Source organism: Podarcis muralis, chromosome 7 (assembly GCF_964188315.1).
Source record: "Podarcis muralis chromosome 7, rPodMur119.hap1.1, whole genome shotgun sequence".
Lineage (NCBI taxonomy): Eukaryota > Metazoa > Chordata > Lepidosauria > Squamata > Lacertidae > Podarcis > Podarcis muralis.
The window spans coordinates 75,114,991-75,131,586 of record NC_135661.1 but is presented as its reverse complement, the minus strand read 5'-3'; the positions used below and the strand labels follow the sequence as shown (position 1 = coordinate 75,131,586).

Sequence of the window (16,596 nt, the reverse complement as noted above, 5' to 3'; positions counted from 1 at the left end):
GGCGCTAAGCCACTGATAGCCTTTTAGCAGCTTAGCCGCTAATTCTTTAATAGCCGCTAAGCCGCTAAATCGCTAATAGCGCTAATCCTCTTAGGGGTTGCTTCGCAAGACGAAAAAACCGCTAGACGAAGAGAATCGCGGAACGGATTCTTTTCATCTTGCGAGGCACCACTGTAAGGACATTCCAGGATGAAATCGGAAGCAAGGGTGGCTTTGTAATTCCGGGACTTTCCCTGGAAAATCAGGGCACTTGGAAGGTATGCGGTTGCAGACTATGTTTCGATTTTTCTTTAAAAAGGTCTACAGCAGATTGTGCTGTTGTGAAGAGATGTCCTCAGACACAGCAGACTGTGACAGGCATTTAGCATTTCTATACTGCAGGTCCTCAGGGTGCTTTGCAAGTAAAAAAACTGTTCCCTCCTTCCCTGTCCTGAGAATCTCAGACCCTGCAAGTGTCCCTATATTCCACGGATGTCCCTGATTTAGAGAAGCTGTCCCAGTTTCTGATTTGATCCTGGAATATTCCGCTTTTCCATAGAAAGCCCCTATTTTCAATGGAGAAATGTTGGATGGTATGGAGTTATCCAACCCCCAAGTTGTCTGAAGGCAATCCTATATAGGGAGGTTTTAAAAAATGCTTTATTATGTTTTTATATATGTTGAAAGCTGCCCAGAGTGCTGGGGCAACCCAATAAGATGTGTGGGGTATTAATAATAAAATAATCATTACGGAATGGGTCGTCCCTATTTTCATCGGAGAAATGTTGGAGGGTGTAGACAGGTATCCCCAACCTGCGGTCCTCCAGATGTTTTGGCCTACAACTCCCATGATCCCTAGCTAACAGGACCAGTGGTCAGGGATGATGGGAATTGTACTCCAAGACATCTGGAGGGCCGAAGGTTGGGGATGCCTGGTGTAGAATCTTGGTGGCACTTGGTGAAACCTAATGATTTCTCTGCCTGTTTAGCAATTGCAATGTGCTCTGCTTGTGGTTGTGGCTGATGTTTATCTTTCCAAAAAATTGGAATTCCAATTTTGATGCAATAAAATATAACCCTTCACAGAGCTATAATACCAGAGTGCTAAACTGTCAATCCCATGGAATTCTGGAAATCGTAGCTCTGTCAGGAAAAGGGAGTTGCCTGCAAGCTCTCAGCACCCTTTACAATTCCTGGGATTCAGTGTAAAGAAACGGAAGGTACATTCTTTCACCTTTGGTGGACGTGCCCAAGGATTAAGGCTTTCTGGGAGATGATATATAATGAAATGAAAAAGGTATTTAAATATACCTTCCTGAAGAAACCAGAGGCCTTTCTCCTGGGCATGGTCGGCCAATTGGTGCCAAAGAAGGACAGAACTTTCTTTTTGTACGCCACAACAGCAACAAGAATACTTATTGCAAAGTATTGGAAGACACAAGATCTACCCACCCGGGAAGAATGGCAGATGAAGGTGATGGACTATATGGAACTGGCAGAAATGACTGGCAGAATCCGAGACCAGGGAGAAGAGTCGGTGGAAGAAGATTGGAAAAAGTTTAAAGTCTACTTACAGAAATACTGTAAAATTAATGAATGTTAGAATGATGTTGGATAAGAAGTTAAGTGGTTTTTAGCTGTAATGCTATAAAGGAATATGAAAAAATGGATTATTAACAGGTAAAAATTTAATGTTATAATATTTTAAGATTAAAGACTAGGATAAACAAAGAGGGAAAGGATTTGCTGAACTAACAAATTGAATTGGAATACAAAAAAGGGAGGTGTGAGGAGGTCCGGGAAACAAGCAAATGAAAGATAAGTAATGGAAAGATGGAATTGTTTTTAACTATTTTTATTTTGTATTTTTATTTTTTATTTTTTCATTTTGTAATATTTTGAAAATCTTAATAAATATCTTTTACACAGAAAAAAAAATACAATTCCTGGGATTCTTTGGGTGAAGTCATGACTGTTTAAAGTGGTATAATAGTGATTTTAATGTATGGGTGCTCATGTGGCCTAAATCTACCAGATTAAATAATCAGACTGACAGATTAAAGCAGACTCGGTTGAATTTAATAGGTGTCCTCAATTAACTAAGCAACAGGGTTGTTGTTGTTTTTTAGAAAATAAAGCTAGCTTTAACACAACTTCCCACAACTGTTGGAAGTGGCATATGCCCATTTAAAAGCGTCATTCATAATATAGGATATGCCTCTTCAAAGCAATTACTATTACTATATGTGAAACGAATAATCTAGAAATAAAATATGCTTTCCTTCAGAGCTACTGCTAATTGATATGCAGATTGATGTGCATATAACCAACCAACCATTCAATTATATTAACCATAAAGCATTATATATAGCAAAGCAAACTAACACCCTATTTCCACTGCATTCCAGTTTCACATGCACTTAGAGATCCATTCCTCCCTGTTTAGTGTTGCAACAAAAAAGCATCAAAATTCCGCATCAAAATTGTATGCACTTTGCCCTAAAGTACACATTTTCAGCGCATTTGAGACATGCCTATCTGAACTGGAATTGCTCCACAAAATTCAAGGATGGTTCTAATCCATTTGACACCTGTGTTCCAATCTTCATATAAGTCCAGGACTAGTTAACTTTAAAATGTGGACCAAACATACTTTATCAACAAAATAAGCATCATAGAAATTAGAACTAAGAAGTTGACTGTGTGTCTGTGTGTTTAGTATTTCACTGCATTAAACTAGTGCAAAGCAATAGATTTTAGCCCCTCTCACTGGTTCCATTTAAGTAGTATCCAAATTAACTAACCAGCTTTTTTTTGGGGGGGGGGTTCCCTTTCCCTCCTGCATAAATCTACAGATCTTTCATCTCACCTGGCTCAGAATCGGCTCCTCTTTTCTTCAGGTGAAGTCAGCACTCTTCAACAAGTGCCAGGCATGCTCTGACTCCACCACCCATGGGATTTGTATTTTAACAGGGATGGGCAGGATCAGCTCCTCCTCTCTGAGGGCACAGCCCTTCTGTGAAAGGCCCCCATCTCTCTCCACCAAACTTTGTGTTCATTTGCTTCCTTCTTGTAGCTAATTTTTATAAAATTTTGTGTTTTACAGTTTAAAATACTCATTAAAATATCAGTGGCTTCCCTTCCTCTCTTTCCATGGTTCATTTTACATATCACAAATCACTGTATCTTTTACAAAAACTGTACCATTCAGTATTCCACTATTGAATCCATCAAAACTTATTTACACTGTTGAATTTATCTTAATGCTGCCAGCGTTTTCAGCTGTACACAATTATTTCCCATATATTCGACAAACGTTTTCCAGCCTTCTCTAAACGTATGTTCTTCTTGTTCTCTTATTCTATCCGTTAAGTCTGCATGTTGCACATATTCTGTCAGCTTGAGTTGCCATTCTTCTTTGGTTGGGACCTCACTCCTTTTCCCATGTTTGGGCTAACAAAACCCAGGCCGCAGTAGTAGCATACATAAATAACCTTTTTTTGACACCTGGGAAATTCAGTCTGAATTACCCCCAACAGAAAGGACTCTGATTTTTTGGGGAAAGTACTTTTAAACATTTTTTCCCCAGTTCATTATGGATCATTTCCCAATATTCTTTTACCCTTTTACAAGTCCATGTCCATTCGCTTCCTTTGTTTCTTCTCCGAATGGCTGAGCTGGCTTGGCAGAGGTGGATCAGTACACGTTTTGCTCAGGTATGAGGATCATTTCAGACTCCCCACCTGTTCTATGGACTCATCCTCCCATATCTTTAATAGCAGCTGCTACATCTGCAGCTGCAGCCGGGGGTCCAACTTGAATAAAATATTTTGGGGGAGGAGCAGGTAAGCCCCACCCCACATAATCGATCACATGACACAGTGCACACACACCATTTGAATGGCAATGGCCATCAACTTTGGGGGCTCCCAACCACTCAAATAATTTACTGGGGGCCCAAAGACCCCACAGACCCCTAGGAGTTGGCTTCCAGGACTGCAGCTGAAGATCAAACCACTACGAAATACACAGGAGGAAGAGAGGGCATTAATGATTCTCCCCCTCTCCTCCACCAGCCAGGTGGCACTACTAAAGGTACAGTAGGTTGTTTCCAGGTATAATTGTACACAGAGGGCCAGGAAGTGGAAGCAGTGGACCAGATGGGGATGCCTTGTGGTCCATGTTTGGCCCACAAGCTTGAGACTCCCCAGCCTCCTCAGGTGTGTTCCTCATCGTAGCCTCTTTTCTATGTTCAGCTGAGTCGGAATGAATCCCCATTGCCCATGATCAGAGAAGCCTCTCACACCTCTGCCCCCACCGGATTGCTAAATTGTTGTTTTTGCCAAAGTAATGAGGCTCTTCACTGCAGATGGTGACAGCAGTCACAAAATTAAAAGATGCCTGCCTCTTGGGAGAAAAGCAATGACAAACCTAGACAGCATCTTAAAAAGCAGAGACATCACCTTGCCGACAAAGGTCTGTATAGTTAAAGCTATAGTTTTCCCAGTAGTGATGTATGGAAGTGAGAGCTGGACCATAAAGAAGGCTGATCGCCAAAGAATTGATGCTTTTGGATTATGGTGCTGGAGGAGACTCTTGAGAGTCCCATGGACTGCAAGAAGATCAAATGCATCCATTCTTAAGGAAATCAGCCCTGAGTGCTCACTGGAAGGACAGATCTTGAAGCTGAGGCTCCAATACTTTGGCCACCTCATGAGGAGAGAAGACTCCCTGGACAAGACCCTGATGTTGGGAAAGATTGAGGACACAAGGAGAAGGGGACGACAGAGGACAAGATGGCTGGACACTGTTCTCGAAGCTACCAGCATGAGTTTGACCAAGCTGCGGGAAGCAGTGGAAGACAGGAGTGCCTGGTGTGCTCTGGTCCATGGGGTCACGAAGAGTCGGACACGACTAAACAACAACAACGAGGCTCTGCTTATGGCGTCCCCTCCAAGTGCCCCTCAGTCTCGTAACATTAGGGAGGGGAGTCCTGGGACAAATTTTATACTATGTTTATAGGAACCTGTACTGAAGTTATTTATACCACAATGTTATTTTATTTTTATTAAGGCATTTCTTTAGGACTTAATCATACACGTTTGTAAGCCGTGTGCATTAAGAAAACCAAAAACCTACAGGAAACAGGAAAATCAAACAATACAATATACATCATACACAAACCACTACCTTGAAATGCCTGCTGGAACAAGAAAGCTTTAGTCATGCATCTCAAGTGCAGGGAGGAGGTTGCTTTTGTAATCTTGGTTTGGAGGGAGTTCCACTAGGTTAGTCCCATACAATGAATGCACGGCTTATAGAAGTTCTGGTGAGTGTGAGTTATAGAGACACTCCCTTTGACAGATCTGCATCCACAGTTGCCACACATTGGGTCAACATCTTCAGAGAGCTGTCCTGGTCCATCAATGCCACTTCAGACTTCATGAGAATACATGAAATTTAAATATACAGTCGTACCTTGGAAGTTGAACAGAATCCGTTCCAGAAGTCCATTCGACTTCCAAAACGTTCGGCAACCAAAGCGTGGCTTCTGATCAGAAGCTGCGGAAGCCACGTTGGACGTCCAGCTTTCCAAAAATAGTTCACAAACTGGAACACTCACTTCCAGGTTTGCGGCGTTCAGGAGTAAAAACATTCGAGAACTAAGCTGTTCAAAACCAAGGTATGACTGTATATGTATTTGTCCCCAACATGCATTGCTTCGTTTCTGTAAATGTTGAGAGCAGCCATTTTATTGCCGATCACTCAGTTATGCAAAGTCCCTTCAATAGCATGTCCTCAAACTCTGAAAGTACCGGTATCTTTTCACACAGGGAAAGATACAGCATTTCATTAAAAAACAACAACCCCTCTCCATACAAAATTGTTAATGTCAATGTGGCCTGTTTGTTTTTCCAGATAGTTGTATGTTTCACTGGTGTTAAATTTAGAACGCTCACTCAGGATGCCTCCGGACTGTCAGTTTTGCAGGAGAGGTTAAAGGACATGCTGTAACTTTATGTTTGCACAAATAAAGTAGATTAAAGTGCTCTGTCGCCCTGGCACAACAAATCCACTTTTCAGAAGGAAACAGAAGGTGCCATTCAATTCTAGTCCTACTCATTAATTTCAATGGGTCTACTCTGATTTAGATGGCTAGAATTTAGACTATTTGTGGTTAGAGAGGTGATGGGGGTAGATTGACAAGTAGTTTGTATGTGTATTTGTGAAGAAATAATGAGAAGTCAAGTAAACACCTGACAAGCAGATCAGGATGAAGACAGGATGAGTGATATTTGTATAACTGCTCCACAAGCAAATCAGAATGGATGCTCAATAAAGACTGGACATAGTCTAAACTCCTCCTAACCTTTTTTTTTTTTTTTTTTGCAAACAATAACAGGATGAATAAACAGGTTGTCCGTCACATTCAGTCAAATTCAGGTCCGATTAAAATGCCAGAAATGAATTCAGGAAGAATTTGCATGTGAGATGATAGATAGTTGTGTTGCACCGGCTGAGTTTTCAAAGATGTCTGCTGGGTACAGAACTTGATCTCCTGATTCTACAGGCAATTCCCCACTTATGCAGGGGTGATGTTCTGAGGCACCGTGCGCTGAAGTGAAATCATGTATATTGGGAACACCATTGGAAAAGCCTGCAAACACTCTCTAAACCTCTTGAAAGCCCCTTTAAAGTCCACCACAATCGCACTCTCCAAACATCCTTTCTCAAACTCAAATTCTCTGCAGGCCTCAAGGTTCAGTGCAAAGGCTCCTGGGATTGGGAGACACTGTTTTCGAACCATTTTTGTCATTTCCATGCTCTTTTAGGGCCATCCCCCACTTCCATGCCACTTCTGGGTTCGCGGTGATGCATGCATGAACAGTCGTGTATGGCTTGAACATGCGTAAATGGAAGGTTGCCTGTAAATCCAAAGGCATATTTCTGTCGTTGTAATGAGGTTGCCTTTTTTGGCTTGGGAATCTGTGTGCTTGTGTTAAAAATATTCTTTATTAAAACCACAAGCTGTGAAACAAACAGAAGAATAACAATAGTCATTTGCACTATACAGAAACTGAAGGCCAAAACTCAAAACAAACAATGTAATCCATAGATAATTCCTTTCTGTTTGATTCATACAAGATACCTGTCTTTCTGGTTCCTTACATTAACGGAATGAATAATAATATTGCTTAGCATCATTCTTAACTCGTAATACTAGCATGTGTTTGGCCAATACTATACTGTAAATATTTTGTAACCTCTAAAAAGAAATGTTTTAAAATGGTCACAGTTTAGGGGAATGAAAAAGGTTTCTTTCAGAACTGGGAGTAGCCTATATGTTGCTCTCCAGATGTTGGTGAACTCCAGCTGAAATCAGCCCCAGCTAGCTTGGTCAATGGCCCTATGGACAAGGTTGATGGGAGTTGTAACTAGGGTTGCCATACGTCCAGTTTTTCCAGGACATATCTGGTATTTAAAGGGTGAAAACATCATCTGGGGGGATTTTTTAAAAATTGCCAAAATGTCCAGGGTTTTGTGGTTTTAGACAAAGCACACGTGTGCTCGGGAACTGCCTTCCAGGAGCATGAACAGCTGTGCCCTGCAAGCGCAAGCAGCATGCCTCAGAGCGGAAGGAGCATCAGGGCTCCTTTATGTGGTTCAGCTGGGGCACGGGAGAGCTCCCAATCCCCAGCTGAGCCAGCCCTAGTGCTCCCCCTGCTCGTGGGCAAACCAGTGCCGGGCTGGGGACTCCTTTAACTGCTCAGCTAAGCAGTTTCACAGAGCCCACCCTCCCCAATTTAATTTAATTTAATTTAATTTAATTTAAAATAATAAATAAATAAATTAAATTATGTTCTCTCTTCTGGTTTTGAAGATATGGCAACCCTAATTTATAACACAACAGCATTTGGAGGACACTAAGTTGGCTAGCTCAGTAGTCAGTTAACGGATTCCAATGTGCTGTGAATTTGTTATTCCTTAACACTATTGCTATTGTTATCAGCTTCATCACGAAAGTATAGTCATTTCCTCCAGGCTCAACTTGTCCCAGTGCAGACAGTGTCTGTGTCTGTAACATCAACATAGCTCATCTGAAAATGTAGCACAATCTTTTCCTCATTATGTTCAAGCGGCATTCATTTGGAAAGCCAGCCCACCTATCAGGAGAGAAAAAGGGCTGGTGAGGGCATAGCCAGCGGGGAATAAAACACTATCTGAGATATCCAGATCATTGATCCCAGCATTGCCTTCCTTTCTCATCAGGGGAATCATGCCCTGATCCCCAAAGCCCTGCCATTCTAACAGGCCCAATTCTCTCCCACAGAACTACATTGTTTGTGCATTTTGAGACTTCTACAAGGGACTCCTCTTGCCAGGCTTCATCTGTTTTCATAGGTTTTCAAATAGGTGTATTGTGGGATAATGCAAAATCAATCTGCAAAGAGCATTTACTTCTGGAATAAAACCCATTTAGCAAGAAGTGCTTTTCGGGACCAAAAAACTTATCTAGATTCTCTGCGAATAAAACAAGTGCACTGTCTCCATTCATTCTAGAATATAATATCATTTGTACTCAGCCGGTCTCTGGGAGAGTTTGTAAGGAATAAGGCTAGTGAATTACGAATTGCAGAAGTTTGGCACAAATGCATTTCCATATTTCGGAAATCCTCCCGACACACTTAAGTCAAACTTGTTTTAGATGTTTTTCCTGCCCTTCAAGCTGAATCTGGGGAAACCTGATTCCTTCAGAGTGTTGGTATGAAGGGAGAATGACATTTCTGAATGCTTTTCAAGGCCAAAAAAATCCAGAAGTAATCCATGCTTGCAGTCAAGAAGCACACCCAGGGGATTGGTTCACGTTCCACCCTCTACCTCTTTTGCTGATAGTGGTATTCTGAAACTGATCAATATATGAGCCTCCGTCCGCAGCCAAAGTGGCCTGCTGCCAGGGACACGACCACATGATGCTAAATGTGTAGCTCAGCCCCAGACTATTCCGCAATGAAAGAATGCAGCTGGCAACTCCATGCGAAGGCAAACCTTTAAATAAAGACGTACATTTTCAGCGTTTCCCATTTGACACATACTCACCAGTTATACGGAAGAGAGGAAAGGCGGTCCAGCCCAAGCCAAAAGAAAAGCCATAAGAGGCTTTTCCTCCTGTCTCCCCTGTGTAGACGGCCATGGCAATCATGACGCAAAGAGCTATTTTAAAAAAATACATTAAGATATAAAGTTGCTTGTACATTAAATATTCCAGATGGGTACAGGGCTAGGGTCAAGGATCAAGTGGAACTGATTGTATTTAAGTGTTGCTGTTTTAAACTATTTTTTCAATTTATAATTGTTTTTTTAAAAATTGTTTTCACATTTTATTTATTTATAATGTCTCACCATGTTGTCATTTGTTGGAAGCCACCCAGAGTAGCCGTAGCAACCCAGTCAGATGGGCAGTCTATAAATATATAACTTATTATAGTAGTTGTAGCAGTAGTAGACTATATTTATATTTGTTTTTAAAATTGTGTTCATATTTTATTTATTTAGTTATAACAATACTTATATGCTTCTGTATCCTAAAGATATGTTACAGAGGGTGAGTAGAACAGCAAAAGGTAGCAGAGCTAGCTCACTAGTTCCTGCTGCCCTCTCTTGGATGTTTGCTCATCTAGAACATAGCTGTCAAGCGTCCCTTATTTGGAGGGACAGTCCCTTATCCCAGCGCCATGTCCCACTGCTGTCCCTTAAATTTCCCGGGTTTCAAAGGAAGCAGCTCCTCTCCCTCCCTCCCTGCCAGCCAGGGAGGAGGGAGGCTCCAACTGTGTTGCTTGGCTGCCCGGCCCGCCCCCCTCCGGCCTCCTCTCACCAGCCTCAGCCCCTGAGAGCTCCTCCCCGCCGGGACTGGCGGGAGCCTCGGGCCCTTCCGCCACCATCCTCCTCGCGGCTGCCAAACTGAGCGTCTCTGCCTAGGGGCCTCCCCTCTGCCCGTCACCGCCGCTCCCGCTCCTGCTAGGCCGTACGGCGGCTGTGCCGCCGAAGGACCCGGATGAGATGGGCAGCCTGGCATGGCCTATGAATTGCTGAGGTGCCTTGAGAGGAGAGCGAGGGCAACCATAGAGAAAGCAGTTCAGAGAGAAGAGGAAGAGGTGGAGGCGGAGGCAGAGGCAGAGGCGCGGGCAGGTGATCCAAGGGCTACAAGGGAAGGACCGCAAGTGCTTCTCCCATAGATTTGTAGTGGTAGACTAGCATAGATGGTCTGATCTGCGGGTTTACTTCGGGCGTTATTTCCCCCCCTTCCTCCCGCCCCATTGATGGAATTGAGAGCTGCAGATGGAGCACGAGAGAAAAGATACAGAACTGAAGCAGCATCTTCGTAGCTTGGACTTCGTTTTGCGCGAAAAATGGTTGCTGCTTGTAGTTATTTAATTGCAGTTTTTCATCAGCTGGTGTCTTGAGCACCAACCTCTGGAAACGAAGGGCTAAAAACCGGCGCTGCTCTCCAAAATTATCTGGTCCCTTATAACTTCGTATTTCAGCTGGTTGACTAAAATCCCTTATTTTGGCTGCTGGTCCCTTATTTTCAAGGCTGCTGGTCCCTTATTTTCAAATCTGTAAGTTGACAGCTATGATCAAGAAAGCAGAAGGAGAGGTCCTTTCGAACTCGAGGAAAACCGACAGTCCCACTTCTGCAGTACTTTCTGCCTCTTCTTCCTCAATCTCATACAAGCCTGTTTTTTTTGCCCAACCTCCAACTTTGATCTGTCTTCAGTCTCCCACCATCATTCCCCTGCCTCTGAGCCTTCCTCCTCTGAGGCTTCCCTAGAGGGCTTTCCGGCTGGTACCTTCCTCTTCGTCCAGCCAGTGCCTGGCATCTGCTGGCAGAGTTACCAGCCACTGCCAAGGGCAGACCCTCCAAGTGTCCCTATTTTCCAGGAACAGTCCTGGATTTACAGAAGCCATCCCGGTTTCTGATTTTATCCTGGAATGTCCCGCACATTTCCTTAGGACGTCCCTATTTTCATTGGAGAAATGTTGGAGGGTATGGAGTTGTGTGACACGCCCCACCCCAAACCAAGGAGATAAATAACTGTACAACCTAAGGTGATTCAGACATTTAAGCTGGCACATTCTACCTGAGAAACCCCTGCTATTCTATCGTATGCAACAAATAATTTTTAGGAGACGTGATCGTGGTTTATAGTATCTGCAGTGCCTGATGTCTTTATGGTTTTTATGGTTATTATTGCTTTTCTTTTTGTTCCCTTTGTGAATGCTGCCATGGCCTTTGGCTAGTGCAATAAAGTTTATGATGAAAAACTATACTACCTTTAGAAGACATCTGAAGGTAACCCTGTTCCATGTTGGAGGGTATGCAATGGAACGATGCGTGCATTACACTGTCAGCACCAAACTCCTACTTCTGTTCACCAAACATGCAAGTGGGTGGGAGGCAAAATGGTGAGGCCAGCAGAAATCCGCTGAACAGGGTGCTTCCAGGGCAAGGGGGAAGTAGGGCTGAACCAGTCCCACCACTAGCATGTCGTAGCATTGAGCTTGATCTGAACCTGACTGAAGCACCAGCCAGGAACTGGGCCTGATCATCCTGCTTCCCTCACCCCCCGCCACTTGCAACATATCCATTGGATGTGGGGTGGGTGGCTCCACCACTTGCAAAACCCTGGAGGTGGACAGAGGAGGATTCGATAGCACCTTTCATTATTGATTTCAGTCGCTCTGCTCAGAGTATAACTTCATTGGATTCAAGCAAGAACATTTTGCGTGGACATTTCAGCTTGGCACAGTATATAGCTTTGTGATTTGGGGCTTAAGGGGCTTTGACTAACTGGAAGCAGATGCTTATGACCCCCCCCCCCCCATAATACCTGCAACAAAGCTGGCAATGGCTGCGGTCTTGGCCTTGGAGATGGTGCCAAGTTGCAAGCCGAAAATCGGGCCACAAAGACCAATGCAAGAGACGGCTCCAGCAAACATCCCAAAAAACATGAAGGCTCGGGTAGCATGGTAGTAATCTTTCAGGAAGGAAGGAAGAGAAAGGAAGAAGGAGGCTAAATGCCCAAAACAGCCATTTTGTGCTGCAACACACTGCACTTTAATTCCCTCCCCCCCCCCCCAAGAAAAAAGTATGGAGTAAATGTGTTATCCCTAGTCACACTGGATTTTCAGGGAGTTGAGGAATTGTCAGCTGTGCCCCCCCCCCCCAAGTTACGGTTGAATACTACACCACTAGTACTCCGAGCAGAAGACAAAAAACTTACCTTTCACATTCATCCCATGTGAAACGCAAGTATAAACTAGCCCAATATTAACACATGATTTCCAGAGGCCAGCGTGGCTCAAGGCATTTGCCAGCCAGTTGTTTGAGCACAGGGCAATGAGGAGGAACAGAAGGCTGATAAAAGCACAAACCGCGGTGCCAATCTGCAGGGGCTGCATCATACGAATGGTCAGATCTGTGACTGCTCAGCCTAATTGGGATGGCGAGCCTGAGGAAGGGAGACATAGACATTATTCCACATAAGTTGCAGTTTATGTTTGGGTGTGCTTAAAATCTGCATATGTGCTGAGAGGCCTACCACAGATTGTGCTGTCATGAAGATTATATTTATAATTATAATAATTCAGTTCTATACCGCTTTATATTTTAAAGAAAAATCTCAAAGCGGTATACAGAATATGACAACATCATCAACAAAACAATCTGAAGGAAGCCAAATATAGAGCATACAGTCAAAGCAACATAATTAACAGAAAATAAAAATATTATCTTCAAGATTTGAAAATAAAACATTACAAAGGAGATCAACTACAGAATACATATTTAACACAAAAAGTCATCAACTACAGAATACATATTTAACACAAAAAGTTATCAGAAAACCTTAAACATTTTTTTAAAAAAACCCACAACACTGCTAAGTGAAGTCAAATATAAAATGCACATTTAAAACAGCCTAATTAACAAGAGAATACAATATTACCATAAGCATGACACGGCTGTTTGACAGGCACAAAATGATGGGGGAAAAGAATCCAATAGTTTGGGGTTCTTGTGAGGCATAGCTCCGGCACTGAATGTGTTGGTCTCGTGTGGGGCACCAAGGAGAGCTTGGCTGTCTGTCTGGTGTACCGACCACCCAGCACACCGGCAGCCACCCTGTCAGACCTGCTGGAGGTGGTGGCGGGCTGGGCCTTGGAGTTCCCAAACCTACTGGTTTTGGGAGACTTCAGCGTCCATGCCGATGCCGCTCCCTCCTCACAGGCTCTGGACCTAGTGACTTCCATGGCAACACTAGGGCTCTCCCAGTTTGTTTTGGGCCCCACTCATCAAGCAGGCCACACGCTGGATCTGATCTTTGGGGCTGGCATAGATGTGATCATGCTATCCCCCTTTGGAAGTGCCATGGTCTGATCACTACGCTCTGAAAGCCAAGATTAACTTCCCGCTCCTCCCCTGCTCGGGTGGCGAACTTATTTGGGCTCGTCCGCGAAAGCAGATGGATCCTGATAGATTCCAACAAGCCTTGAGGGACCCTGCTCCTCCTGGCGGCTCATTAGATGACCTTGTTGAGGACTGGAATAACCGGCTCTTGGCAGCCATTGATGAGATCATGCCTAAGCGCCCTCTGCGACCCCGTCGAAACCGGGCCCCTTGGTTTACTGAGGAGCTCCGGAAAATGAAGCGGGATCTCAGACGGCTAGAGCGAGTATGGCGACGGACTCGTGACGGAGCCTCAAGAACATCTTATAGGACGCTTATGAAAGCCTATGAGATGGCTATGAAAGCTGCTAAGAAATCTTTGCAGCTTCCATTGCATCCGCTAGCTCTCGCCCGGCACAACTTTTTAGAATAATTAGGTCAATAACGTCCTTAGGAGGACAACCAAATTTAAGCACAAATTCGACCCACAGCTGTGAGGCATTCGCGAGCTTTTTTGCGGAGAAAGTCCTGTTGCTCCGCCGTGACCTCCCTGCCAATTTAGATACAGTGACTGAACTGGAGGCCCCTCGACTTGACAGGTCCAGTGTTGGACCATTTCAATTGGATACTCCCTGCTGGTGTGGATAGATTCCTCCAAGTTGGTAGGCCCACCACTTGCCTCCTTGATCCATGCCCATCTTGGCTGATTAGGGAGTGTCCAGATGTTGTGCAGACCCCCCTGGTTGAAATTATCAATTTGTCCCTTGACAAGGGGACTTTCCCAGGGGAACTGAAGGAAGCAGTAGTGTGTCCACTCTTAAAGAAAACTTCATTAGATCCCTTAGACCTATCCAATTACCACCCAGTTTCAAATCTTACATATCTGGGTAAGGTAATTGAGAGAGCGGTTGCTGAACAGCATGGTAGGTTTCTGGAGGAAACATCGGCTTTAGATCCATTTCAGTCCGGTTTCCGTCCTGGTTTTGGGACCGAGACAGCTCTGGTTGCCCTAACAGATGATCTCCGTAGACAACTGGATCGAGGCGGGTCAGGACTGCTGATCCTTTTAGATTTGTCAGCAGCCTTTGACATGGTCGATCATGATCTTCTGGACCACCACCTCGCAGACGTGGGGATACAGGGCATAGCCCGTAACTGGCTGTGCTTTATTATCTCTGGTTGGGGACAGAGGGTGGCACTAGGGAGGGAAATGTCGTCGCGCCATTCCTTGGTGTGTGGAGTGCCGCAGGGCGCAATTCTCTCCCCGATGCTTTTTAACATCTTTATGCGCCCCCTTGCCCAGATTATCCGGAGCTTTGGGCTGTGCTGTCACCAATATGCTGATGACACTCAGCTCTATCTGCTGATGGATGGCCACACCAACTCGGCCCCGAACACACTGACCAGATGCTTGGAAGCTGTGGCTGGATGGTTTCGTGGGAGCTGATTGAAACTAAATCCTTCGAAGACAGAGGTCCTATGGCTGGGTCGGGATGGCATGGGGCTGAGGGACCAGCTCCCTTCTCTTGCGGGGGCCCAATTAGTGCCATTGCCTTCCGTTAAGAGTTTGGGTGTAATCCTTGACGCCTCCCTTTCCATGGAGGCGCAAGTTACAGCAACAGCCAAGGTGACATTTTTCCACCTTCGCCGCATCAAGCAGTTGGTCCCTTACCTTTCCCGCCCCGACCTGGCCACAGTGATCCATGCAATGGTCATCTCCAGGCTTGACTACTGTAATTTGCTCTACGTGGGGCTGCCCTTGAAGCTGACCCAGAAACTCCAGAGGGTACAGAATGCTGCAGCAAGGCTCCTCACGGGGTCTCTGCCATGGGAGCATATTCACCCAGTGCTTTTCAAACTGCACTGGCTCCCGGTAGAGTACAGGGTCAGATTTAAGGTGCAGCTTTTGACCTTTAAAGCCCTCCATGGCCTAGGACCCTCGTACCAACGGGACCGCCTCTCCCGGTATGCCCCACGGAGAGCCTCAAGGTCCATAAATAGCAACACCCTAGTGGTTCCGGGCCCTAAGGAAGTTAGATTGGCTTCAACCAGAGCCAGGGCCTTTTCAACTCTGGCTCCGGCCTGGTGGAACGCTCTGCCTCATGAGACCTGGGCCCTGCAGGATCTGATTTCTTTCCACAGGGCCTGTAAGGCAGAGTTGTTCCGCCTGGCCTTTGGCTTGGAGCCAATTTTATTCCCTCCCTCTCTTTCTTTTTTCCTTTCCTTCTCCTCCTGCGATGAGGCTACATTTTAATGTTTTAATGTTTTAATAGTTTAATGTTGTATTTTAATGTTGTATTTTAATTTTGTTTTTAAGTTGTAATCATTCAACTTGTTTTTATTATTGCTTGTAAGCCGCTCTGAGCCCGGCCTTGGCTGAGGAGGGCGGGGTATAAATAAAAATTATTATTATTATTATTATTATTATTATTATTATTATTATTATTGCGATGTCCCTCTGGTCTCACCAAGCCCCTTTAGTAGAGCCGGTGACTGTGGGCCTTGCCCCCTATGCCTTGCAGGGAGCGGCCTTCAAGACTCACAGCCAGGCGATGTCCCTCTGGTCTCACCTGGAGCCTCTTTAGTAGAGCCAATGAGTGTGGGCCCTGGCCCCTAGGCCAGGTGGAAAGGGCCTTGCAGGGAGCGGCCTTCAAGACGCACAGCCGGGTGATGAAGATGCCCTCAGGCTGTACGTTTAATACTTTTCTGTTCCAGGTTCTCAGGACGCAAGGAAATGGGGGGGGGGGCAAAACTGTGCTGCCTTTCACCACCCTGTTCTCATAAGTGGTCCCTCCTCCCAAAATAAGTCCCACCTTGATCCTCTGAAAACTGCTGAGCGCCTTGGTGGACCACTTACTAATTTTACCTGCCTGTTGCTTAGCAAATGTAATATACTTTGCCCTCTTGGTTTTTCCCAGCTCCTTCAAAAGCTTGATGGATAATGGCTTTGGAGATGGCATTCTCGTGGACTGCTCTAAAGCTGTGGCACTCCCTCCTGACAGGTGTGAGTCTTTGCAGAGATGTTTGCAGGTGCAGAAAACCATTGAAAAAGCATGCAAGCACTCTCTAAACCTCAGGAAACCCTTGAAAAACCCTTTTGGTAACCCAAAAACTCCACCACAATTGCTCCCTCCAAATCTCCCTTCTCAAACTTGAACTCTCTGCAGGCC

The 16,596-nt window shown here is 44.8% G+C and overlaps 1 protein-coding gene and 1 pseudogene across 1 annotated transcript; one reads left to right on the top strand and one right to left on the bottom strand.

Moving 5' to 3' along the window:
• Positions 1 to 8,112: 8,112 nt before the first annotated feature.
• Positions 8,113 to 12,441, bottom strand: LOC144328604 (lens fiber membrane intrinsic protein-like). Its single transcript, XM_077932609.1, has 4 exons — positions 12,264 to 12,441; positions 11,871 to 12,017; positions 9,079 to 9,192; positions 8,113 to 8,144 (listed from the first exon to the last, which is right to left on the bottom strand). Exons 1-4 carry the CDS (start codon positions 12,439 to 12,441, stop codon positions 8,113 to 8,115), a joined length of 471 nt encoding a protein of 156 aa, XP_077788735.1.
• Positions 12,442 to 12,482: 41 nt separating this feature from the next.
• Positions 12,483 to 14,074, top strand: LOC144328541 (uncharacterized; annotated as a pseudogene).
• The last annotated feature ends 2,522 nt before the right edge of the window (positions 14,075 to 16,596 follow it).